The sequence below is a fragment of the Priapulus caudatus genome, unplaced genomic scaffold (genome assembly GCF_000485595.1).
Source record: "Priapulus caudatus unplaced genomic scaffold, Priapulus_caudatus-5.0.1 Scaffold502, whole genome shotgun sequence".
Classification (NCBI taxonomy): Eukaryota; Metazoa; Priapulida; class Priapulimorpha; order Priapulimorphida; family Priapulidae; genus Priapulus; species Priapulus caudatus.
Genome location: NW_014577563.1, coordinates 228617 through 240483, shown reverse-complemented (window position 1 = coordinate 240483; position 11867 = coordinate 228617). Strand labels below are relative to the sequence as shown.

Below are 11867 nucleotides of genomic sequence, written 5' to 3'. Positions count from 1 at the left end.
AGGACTGAACTGCTTTTGCTAATTAGAGCCCTTCACCTGCCCCCTCCCTCTCCACTCCGCTCCCCAACCCTCCCACCACCACCCACTACGCTCTCGCTCGACGCATATCCATGATAACATGTTAATATAGCGAAGTCATTAGTTACACAGCTGTATTGTTATTACTGTACTACAGGGTGTATCCAGGATTTTTTTCTGGGTGGGTCGTGATCATAATTTTTTGGACCTTTTCACAATGAATTAGCAGCAAGATGTGATTACAATGTCAATACAATCAGGGCGTGTACAGGATTTGTACCAGGGGGGGTACAAATCCCTAACGGCGAACCCAAACTTGGAGCACGCGAAGGCACCTCCGCCCAGATTTTTTTGAAATTAGACCTCCTTAGATGCGTTTTCTGCGCGAGCAGGGGGGGGGGTCCGGACCCCCTGGACCCCCCTGTACACGCCCCTGACAATTTAATTAAAACAAAAATTTTGTTTTCAAAACAAAATTTATCAGTTAAAAAAAACAGTTTTCTGACTCAGTTGAAAACAGAGTTTTTTGAACTTTTCTCTTTATCTTGTCTTGTCTTGATCTTGTCTTGTCTTTGTCTTTGTCAGTCTTTGTCTCTCTTTTATGAAACAAAATTTTGTTTAAAAAAAAGGCTCAGTTTCGGAATTGTGGAATTGGGATAGATTTACGTCACGCAATGCATGTCTTTGGACTCATTGCTGGTACCTGATCTTTTTCATTTATGTCATTGTAAAAAGGCCTCGAAAAAAAATGTCTTTGAAAAATGTGTACCTTTTAAAAATTTTGGGGTGTCGTACGACCATCACGACCCCCCCCCCCCTGCATACACCCATGTACTACCAGTTGGTATAGCAAAGCCTATCATAGATTTTAGATCTGTATCCTAGATATATGCTCTAAGCGCGAACGCGGTGGCAGGAGGGCGCATTTCATTCGGTTGCCAGTGAGTTTATCATAAGAATACCTGGCTACAGTACACGTCAGTTGAGCGCTGTCGCTCTGCGGCACTTGTTTACTAGTCGGGTTACAACAAAATAAGAATGTAGGTTGGCTTCATCTGACAGTTTTTTTATACCTATCTTATTTTTTAGCGCAAAATTTCGAAGGGCACTTCGAATCTAGACCGTATTTCCCAATACGGCAAATACGGTCTGAATCCGCCCCTGAATGGCATACCAATATGCAGAGTAATTTGTACACTAGCATTAAGCATTCTAGAACGTATTAATCGTTTAATATCAACATTACCAGTAGCCCATGGGCGCAAATAGACTTTCCTACCGGCCAATACGGCGGCACCTGGCTCCGAACCCCATACTGGCACTGTGTCCGCTAGCGAATTTGCGATTCCCAAACCGTATAGCTATGGAAGAAAAATTGAGCAACGCGATTGGCTAGAAAATGTTTAGGACACGCCCACTATCGCACGCACACCATCGGCATCGCGCATTTTGCACAGGGGCTTATTTATTTTATTTCTTATTATTTTTGGCTAATTTTGTTTTATTTTAGAATTAGGGTAGGGTTAGGGTTAGGATTCGGGTTAGGGTTATGGTTAATGTTAGGGTTAGGGTTAGGGTTCGAACGCCATATGGTGTTTTTATTTTCCTCTGCGTTATGTATTTCTTTGTATTTTATTTGTTTCTGCATTTTATTTGTTCTGTAACTTTTGTTTATGTTCTGAATTAAATATATATTTCTTTATAATATTAGCTTATAATTTAATATATTAGCTTGTTGACTAATAATGCGTGTCCTAAAATTTTTCTAGGCCAATCACGTTGCTCAATTTTTCTTCCAAGCTATACGGTTTGGGAATCGCAAATTCGCTGCCGCTAGCCCGCCCCCCCCCACTCAGTGTTAATTAGGGTACGCATATGCTCGTTCCCTCCCTTTGAAAGCACCCGCCTATCTCAGGACTGCTAAAGTTTCTGAACCCCCCCTTGGCTTTTGCGGGTTTTTCCTGCCTTGGAGACCCCCTAAATCCGGAACACTGCTCAATGTACCCCTACCTCAGGTGAGCTCTCATTCCAACCATAGTGACGTTAGTGTAGCGTGTGAACTGTCGAACCAGTCTACACTACGTAGTGTAGAGTTTCAGTGATCGAGGGGAACTAAGGGGCAATATTTTTACATTTCAAAATTAAATAATCCTGATGAGCTTTCAAAACTAGCAGGAATTTCAGGAATTTGATCCGGGATTTGATAAAGTTTTCTATGATATTCAAGGATGAAAGAGAGAGAGGAAAAACACCCCCTTTTTAAAGAAATTTCCGGTGAATAAGTCAAATACACCCCTTTTATTACAATTTTTTGGGCCGGATTTTGTCCGCGCGATAAATACCCCTTTACCGGAGATTTTGGGAACGCGCATGCGGTCCTCCGACGCTCGGATGTGGGGGGGGGCCGGGCCGGCTAGCTCCAAAGAAAACGGTCTTGTTGCTAGGGTTAAAAGTGTGTATATTGCGTTAGTCACACAGCCTGGTCGGCGTTATGCGCCCGCGTGTACTGGCTACCCCCGCCAGCTGTTTACTCCCCCCCCCGGCGCCGCATACGCTGTACCACACTATGTTAAATTATATACCATGGTTTTAAATTAGGGGAGAGAAGATGATGAACTTCGATGAACGTCTTTTAAATCTGTTAGAATCAACAATGTCACGCAGTGAAATTCTACTCTATCTGAGTGATGAGTTTCCACAGTATAACTGGAGGTATGAGACATATTTTGTGGCAGTTCATATAGCCTACTAAAGTACATATACTCTACTACTAATATAGTAGTAGTAGTATGTAGTAGTAGTAGTAGTAGTAGTAGTAGTAGTAGTAGTAGTAGTAGTAGTAGTAGTAGTAGTAGTAGTAGTAGACTGCAGGGGCGGCGCCACAGGGGGGCAGGGGGGGGCGCGGTCGCCCCCCTATCATTTGCAAGAGAAAGGAAAGAAGAAAGAAAAAAAGAAAAAGAAAAGAAAAAAAGAAAAAGAAAGAAAAAGAAAATGGAAAAAGAAGAAGAAGAAGAAGAAAAAGAAAAAAGAAACATCTTGGCAAATGTCTTGCAAATGATGAGTGGGGTGGGGGGTCACCCCCCCTCCCCATCATTTGCAAGAAAAGGTAAAGAAGAAGAAGATTCTTGCAAAATAATAGGGGGATCGCCCAAAAATGAGTGATGTAGCCTACAAGCTGGACGCACTTTCATCGAAAAATCGAAAAATTAAAGTGTCGAAAGTCAATCCCATATAAAACCTGTGCTTAATTTGATAATCGATGTCAAGGTGTTATTTCCTTGGAGTCCCAAGTTGGGACCATCTTTGTCGATGATGCTGTTTCCCGGCGGAAAGGTAGGCACACTTGAGGGTGTTAACAACTTATAAATTATAATTACAACGTTCAGACTGACCTCTATATACTCTTACATGCTATCTTATTTTTACCTCCGCCACGGAGTGGAGGGGAGGTTATGTAATCGGGTCTGTGCGTTCGTGTACACGTTAGCGCGCGCGCGCGCGCTGTGTGTGTGTGTGTGTGTGTGTGTGTGTTGTGTGTGTGTGTGTGTGTGCTGTGTGTGTGACGCGATCGATATTAAGCGCGTCAGCGAGCGAGCCAGCCACAGCCGGCTGCTGCGGACTGAGCGGCGATCGAGCATACATGTACGCTGGCGTATATCGTGGGTTATTCGTGTGTTCGTGAGTCGTATGCGTATGTCGCTGGCGGAGGTATGCTCTCTCCGTGAGTGCCCTCTGTCTAGTTTTAGTTAGTGTGTGTATGCGCACGCGTGCGTTCATCTCTCTCCGGGTCATGTTTTCTCTTCCTCTACATAATACAACAATTATTGGTTCAAGTGCTACAGCATAGATTTTAAAGCAAATACTGTTCCCCCACGTTCCGGAGACCCCTCTCTTTTAAACGTGTCCAGTTGTCATAGCATTGAATTCAACGAAATCCTAGCTAGTTCCGGAGACCCCCATTTCGAACATAGCCGGTTCCAGAGCATATACCACATTCAACAAACATTAGTTCCAGAGACCACGATTTTCCAGGTCTGAGTTAGTTCCAGAGCCCCCCCCCCCATTTTTAACTTCGCAGTGGCACATACGCAGATTACCTACCAATAGATGTGGGTGAGTCCCCCCCGCGGGTTTCATTCCTTGGTATATGTTGCTCCTTGGTTCCTGCTCAATTTTTTTGTCAGGCAATTTGAAGGCTTTGATTAGCTAAACTCTGAGAGCTTCCCCGGACCCCTGCCAGGGGCTCTGCCCATGGACCCCGCCAGGGGCACTAAGGCGGGCCCCTGGGGCCGCATTCATCAACGTTGGCGCAAAGTGTATTCCGTACACAGGTTTCTACGAAGTACGTACGCAAAGCTCGTAGGTGGCGATTCATCAACGCAGCGTAGCACCTCGTAGCAAATGTTGATGAATTCCGGGTGTAAATCACTACGCCATCCGTAGCTGCTGGCTGTTGAGGGGCGTGCTAGCATAAACAATCACACTGTGCGACACATACCATAGGAACCAAACTGAGCGCCTCTCTTGTATGTAAACATATGGCTCTTGCTGTCTACAGGAGTGCTGGGGATGTGATAGTTGTCCTCATTTTGCGTTTGTATGATTGTGTTTCAACACTCGATGAAAAGCAGTCGACCGCGTCACGTGCGTGGCCGTGCGTGCGTGTGCACGTACAGCGTGCGCTGCGTGCGTGCGTGTGTGGCTTTGTTAACAGTCAACAAATCCATGTTTAACCCTCCTCTTGAGGTTTCAAAAGGTTATCAGACACTTACTCTTCGCACGTCAGCGGAAAGTAGATTTCATGGTCCTTCCAATAAAGTGATATAAACGGTAGATCGGCGCTGAAACAAAAAAAAGTTTTGCACTCGGTCCGTTAGACCATATGCATGTCCTCTGAAAATGACTGATATCTGACCCTTCCCCCACTGCCCTTTGACCTGTAACCTCCACTTTCGCGCTGGTGATGGGTTTCCTCTTCATCACACTATACATCGAATATTAAGAGCGTAGGTCGAGCCGTTGAGATTAGTGCCGCAATTCCGTATTTCCTCCTATACCTTAAGTTAAGGGGGAAATATTCCCCCTCCATTGACACATCTTGACCTTTGACCCTTGACCCCCAAATTCGACATCCCAAGTCCTTATCGTGATCCCCCCGACATCCCGAATATCAAGACCGTACGTCGAGTGGTTAAGATTTGTACCCAACTGTTGACGGACGCACGGACGGACGGACGCACGGACACTCATGCGATTCTACAAGCTGCATCTGACTTCGTCAGCTGAGCTAAAAACCATACCGGTTTGTTTCAATACTGCTTTAGTGAGAAAAACACGTGAGAATGCAGAGACGCACACATACAATTTGGCTCATGGATAATTGACCCTTTCAAATCAATAACGGACCAAATCAATAAATCATCGAGCAAATATCTAACTACCCCACTTTAAAAGAACATGATCTGGCATTTACAATTGGTGTAAGTATATCTATCTAGGTTCCAACGTGCCCTACCTCCAAAAACTATTGATCCGTGTCTGCTGACAACATACACAGCAACGTGTGTTTTAACTTGCAAGCTGTTGCTTAGAAGGGCCCGCGCAGGCCCTGTCAATCATCAGTGAGCATGATTCTGGCCAAAATTGCGCCAGAGTGCCAGAGATCTTGTAAATACCAGATTTTGTTCCTATACCAATCCAACCTGTCCGTTTTTTTTTAAATGCTGTTTTTGGTTACTTCAAACAAGGAGGTTTCTTAGAGAAATCGCAAACAACATCACAAATATATTAGCGCAAAGTGGATAAAAATCGAGACTTACGGGTGTTAACAGGGAAGAATTGTTTAAAATGTTATTTATATGCTGGTTTTTAATTGCATTCTGTATGTGATGAATCATGATGTAACGATAACTTGTCATGCGAAAATTTGTAAACCATTAGTGAATGTAATACTGCTCCCACATCTCATGGTTTTCTTCTCTGCTAGATCAGGTCCACTGAAAGAGCACAAGTAAAATATACCATTGCAACAAAAGAACGTCAACAATTATGAAAATTCATCGACTATTTATTCACACATAATTTTTTTCAAAATAATAAACAAACGGGAAAAGTTTCCGTTGGACCCTCTCATTTTAGTGCATGCACTTCTTGAACTGGACCGGACGAAAGGATGCACCGGCTGATGCATGGACAGAAATACTCCGAAACCATCTACATGTGTTATCTTTTCTGATGTCCCAGGTCTTCAATCAGATCATCGTCAATCTGCCAAATCACAGAGACATTGATACGTTACCGGTACCAGGAACACAGAGTGAACATTAATACTATATATATAATATCAAGAGTAGATAATAGGGAAGGAATGTGACATCAATAAACAAGGGAAATTCGTCATTTACTAGCCTTATAATACCTACGATTTACTACGCGAAACTCATCCAACTTGAGCTCAAATCGTACATAGTACATTCGCCTAGCATCGTGCGAAATCGTTTCCTCGTATACACAAGCAATCCGGAGATACAGAGTAAAACGTATGACACGATTATCCATTCTTTGCCATCAATCCGAGCCGATTGCCCGCCTATATTCAAACAAAAGGCAGCTACTAACGAGCTATTGCTAACTCGGCGGGCAATGTGGCTCGCTGGGAGATGCTGCTGATTGCGGTTGGCGTGCGTGCGTGGGGGTAGCGTGCCAGCTGTATGCCGGTATGTAGCTGTGTACCGGGTCAAAGGTTATCTCGCCGAGTGCTGCGTTCATGCGTTGATGCCTAATCTCCCAGCGGGCCACATGCCTCGCCGAGTTAGCAATAGCGCGTTAGTAGCTGCCTTTTGTTTGAATATAGGCGGGCAATCGGCTCGGATTGATGGCCAAAGAATGGATAATCGTGTCGTACGTTTTAGTCTGTATCTCCGGGTTGCTTGTTTATACGAGGAAACGATTTCGCACGATGCTAGGCGAATGTACTGTGTACGATTTGAGCTCAAGTTGGATGAGTTACGCGTAGTAAATCGTAGGTATTTTAAGGCTAGTAAATGACGAATTTCCCTTGTTTATTGATGTCACACTCCTCCGTATTATCTACTCCTGATATATATATATATATATATATATATTGTGAGCACACACAAGGTTTCAACGTTAAACCAAGCCAGTATATACTAAATTTAGTTTATTTAATTAGGGGCAAAACATGCATGTTATCTGGCCTGGTGTTCTAAGTTGTCATTCTTATGTCTATACCATGGATAGATGTGGAATTAATTAAGTTTATACACACCTCGGGCCATTTCTCTGTGATAACGTCCCAGAGGTCATCCTTTACATCACCCTGTATAACTATTTCATCGTCCCCTGTCACTGAAGAGCCACAGGCAAAACGCTGACCAAAGAACTTTGCCGCAACCTTCAAGTCAATATCTGAAAAAAATTCGATTTCCCATTAACATTTGTGAGAACGCTGTGTAGATATCCGATTCGTAAAAACACGTACTGTAAAATGAATAGATATGCAAATACTACTAGCAACATGCACATGCATGCCATTAAATAACTGATCTAAATTATGTCGTATCATATCAATTTTACACATATCATAACACTTAGTATATTTAATAGTATAACCTACTGATAAACGGACCACAATTGATTAGAGAAGCAATAAAGAATACCACTAGCTTCACGTACCCACAAGTCAACTGAGCTTGTTCCAGTATGCAGGAGTATAAATCACATGCGAGACAATCTGTTAAAACTCACCAAAAGTTCTCAGTCCTGTGATGACTGTCACCGATTTCTTCTTGCCTCGTGGCGCTGTTGACAGGCACACCTTCTGCGGGCCCATTGCCTTCTTCTTCGTCTTCACCTGACCTTTTCCGCCGCGCGTCTGCCGCTTCTTTTTCTCGTCTGTATCGCCCTCACCGGCTCCCTCTTCTGACGCTGGGGAGAATTTGATGTCATACTTAGTCATCACTGGTTAATTAGGTTAATTAATAACACCTCTAACACTAACAGGGTGCGAAATTAGCACTGGCCCACCGGCAAATTATTTGGAGGGCTGGTATCATTGGCAAAACACCGGCCCTCCGAGCCGGTGGTTTCGGTCGTGTTAGCGGGCACCTACATTTTTATTTATAGCATTAATGAGCAAATAGGCTATATTACTGTTTTACCTGAAGGATATCACGCCATAATTTATCAACACTTTACAAATTTGAAATCAAGAATGCAGGCATGAAACATGACATTGATTTTACAAGCAAAATATGTGAGGGCCTGTAAAAAAATGCTGTTACCAGCTCTCTGGGCCAGTGCAAAAAATCTTAATTTCGTGCCCTGCTCTACATATGTGAGGTTGTCATGATGTTCCAGTGTTGCAACACTTTAACAGAAGACACCCCGTAAACAAAAAGTATAACACAGGCTGTCAATGTTATTTGATGAATAGGAAGAATTTACTGCAAAAAAAAAGGCTTCATGTATTTTCAGGAACATAACATCTTGTGATACTTCACTCGATAACACAAGTTACTACACCAGGATCGGTACAATTGTGTGAATTTCCGTCAGTGGGACCTTCACTAATTTCGTCATTCAGATTGCAATAGGTGTCGAATCCAGAATAATGCAGAAAATGAATATACGAACCTACACCAAGCTTTGCAAACATGTCCGGCATGTTCTTCTCAAGCCAGACCTTGCACTTTTCATAGTTGGGAAAGTATTCACAGTATTCAGTCGGCATTGTGCACTCTCCGCAGTAGACAACATTCATAGGGTAGTTGACTTTAGGTTGTGGCCCAATGGGCAAAGGTGCCTGGACATCTGAAGCCATACCTATAATTATAAAGTAAACTTCTGCTGTTACTCAGGCCCAAGGATAGAGAACATGGGTCCCAATAAAACCAATGTGCCTAACCCTAACCCTAACAATAACCCTAACCATAACCCTAACCTATTATATTGATATGATATTATATTTATATTGATGTAAATGACATTGGTTTTATTGGGACCCATGTTCTCTATCCTTGAAGTTTGAACCGTTACTCACAATATTAATAAATGTAGTATAAATTCGGATAGGGGTATATTATAATCAATACATAAGTTTTACGCAGTGGCTGGAGGTACGGTAGCCGTCGGTCGTTCAAGCCCCTTTTTGGCGTTAGGGTTAGAGTTAGGGTTAGGATTAGGGTTAGGGTTAGGTTTAGGGTTATGGTTAGGGTTAGGTTTAGGGTTAGGGTTAGGTTTAGGGTTATGGTTAGGGTTAGGTTTAGGGTTAGGGTTCTAGCTCATCTAAACTCTCAAATCGTGAATTCATTTCCAAAGGCGTTATTTCGAAATCTAGCGCCACCGCCGCCATCTTTGTCTCGTTATGTATGGAAGCGAATGGACTCCCGTACCCGTAGCCTCGAGACGGCTACCGTACCCGTAGCCACTGCCTAAGTTTTAATATTATAAATATAATAGCGTGCTTAGAACTTAGATTGCGTCTAGAACTAAGTAGTAAGTTGGAGTGGTGACTAGTCACTACTACTAGTACTTAGTGTGTACTACTACTGGTACTAGTAGTAGTACTACACTAGTGCGTGGTAGTGACTGATCAGTCTGATGTCTCAATGAAGAAGCCGGCACCACGACATCGTTTGCAGTTTATCACAAACAGCTAACAATCATTCATTTCTTGCGCCTGAAGATGTTGCACAACCCTATCACCTAAAGTAAGAAACGTTGCTAGTAACCCCTACCTACTTTTTGTACTATAAATTAGATAATCAACAACATGAAAACATTGGCGAAAATAACAGGTAAATCGCGTAAATAAAAGAGCATCTATAATCAGCGCCACTACCACCACCAGGATATAACCAGCCAATGAAAATATAGTTGCGTAACAGGTTCTAAAATCCATGGACCCATTTCTATAGAAAATCATTAATAAAAGCCGCGATCAGATGATTGTAAAATTATATCATACTATGTGTTAATTACATAACACAAGAAAACATTCAGAAAAGCAACGCAATCAAATGCCAAAATATTGCAAAGGACAAGCATTCCCCTCCTACTCCTACTCCTACTCCTAGCTCCCTCTCTACGTCTGTTATTCATTCCCACCAAAGACAAATTATATAGATCTTTGCCGTCACACTCTCCATACATTACTTTCTTCGCATACAGCCTGCTACTCCCCATAAGTTAGGATTTTTCTCTATCTCCTGCTCATGAATATTCTTATTTTTTCTTCTCCTCCTTTACATGCATTCTCATCTGCCTCCTTTTTCTCCTTCCACCTCCTTATACCTCCTTGTTTCTAATCGGACCATATGAACCGGGTATCAAATGGCGACACGACATGTTTACACGCCCATCGCGTTATTTATAAAAAAGAAGAAAAAGTTTTCTGTAGTGTTGTCCATATCTAAGTTGCATTTTCATAATAATGAATATATTTGCAATCGATTACTGTACTAGTACATGTACTGTACTATAGTACTAACTTCATCCCCTCCCGTTTCCCCACTGCCTTTCTTGCCCCTCGCATAGCCTCCTTCTTCGTCTACGCCCTCAGCAATCTTCCCTGCCGTCTGTCCTCAGTCTCCCACCCCTCTCTCAATCAGAAAGCTATATTATGCAGTTTGCTTCAGTCCGTTTTGAGCGCCTGAAACGGTGCTCGCGCATGCGCAATATCTCATAAAAAGAATAATATTTTGCAAAGATTATGCATTTAAAATGATTCATGAAGAGCAGGTATCCCCGCATAGATTTATAGGATAACATACCATCCGTAGACCTCACTTAAGAAATAAGACGAATACCTTGCATGTAAGGTGTCCGCTGCATATGCCAATCAGTACACAATCTGGCTACGTTAGAGGGTTAGCGCATGCGCAATATCTTACCACAGGAGCTATATTTTCATATGAATCTGCATTTATTATGGTTAGGGGGTATCTCAGTATAGATTTCTGAAATAAGTTTTTATATGTAGACCTGTGTTTATAATTAGGAGAGCGCCCTAGCCTGCAGGGTGAAAAACTCTTACTTCATCCCCTCCCGTTTCCCACTGCTTTTCTTGCCCCTCGCATAGACTCCTTTTTCGTCTACCGCCATCAGCTAGCTTCCCTGCCGTCTGTCCTCAGTCTCCCACCCCTCTCTCACTCAGCAAACAATCTCATGCAGTTAGCTTCAGTCCGTTCTGAACGCCTGAAACCGTGCTCGCGCATGCGCAATATCTCATGAGAAGAAAAATATTTTGAAAAAATTATGCATTTAAAATGAAGAGCAGATATCCCAGGATAGATTTACATGATAACATACCACCCGTAGACCTCACTTAAGAAATATGACGAATACCTTGCATGTAAGGTGTCCGCTGCATATGCCAATCAGTACACAATCTGGCTACGTTAGAGTGTTAGCGCATGCGCAATATCTCACCACAGGAGCTATATTTTCTGATGAATATGCATTTATTATGGTTAGGGGGTATCTCAGTATAGATTTCTGAAATAAATTTTTATATGTAGACCTGTGTTTATACTTAGGAGAGCGCCCTAGCCTGCAGGGTGAAAAACTCTTACTTCATCCCCTCCCGTTTCTTCACTGCTTTTCTTGCCCCTCGCATAGACTCTTTCTTCGTCTACCGCCCTCAGCTGTTTCTCCTACCGCCTGTCCTCAGTCTCCCACCCCTCTCTCACTCAGCAAACTATCTCATACAGTTTGCTTCAGTCCGTTCTGAACGCCTGAAACGGTGCACGCGCATGCGCAATATCTCATGAGAAGAATAATATTTTGAAAAAATTATGTATTTAAAATGAAGAGCAGGTATCCCAGAA

General features: G+C 42.8%; 1 protein-coding gene across 2 annotated transcripts; it reads right to left on the bottom strand.

Moving 5' to 3' along the window:
- Window positions 1-6064: 6064 nt before the first annotated feature.
- Window positions 6065-9879, bottom strand: LOC106811077 (density-regulated protein homolog). 2 transcript variants are annotated; one of them, XM_014814603.1, is made up of 5 exons: window positions 9781-9879; window positions 8674-8862; window positions 7786-7965; window positions 7307-7446; window positions 6065-6285 (listed from the first exon to the last, which is right to left on the bottom strand). In XM_014814603.1, the coding sequence occupies exons 2-5, from the start codon at window positions 8858-8860 to the stop codon at window positions 6241-6243; spliced, it is 552 nt and encodes a 183-aa protein (XP_014670089.1). In that variant the 5' UTR covers window positions 8861-8862; window positions 9781-9879; the 3' UTR covers window positions 6065-6240. The 2 variants fall into 2 exon arrangements, with proteins under 2 accessions (XP_014670089.1, XP_014670090.1); XM_014814604.1 differs by having other exon boundaries at window positions 9777-9862.
- Between the last annotated feature and the right edge of the window lie 1988 nt (window positions 9880-11867).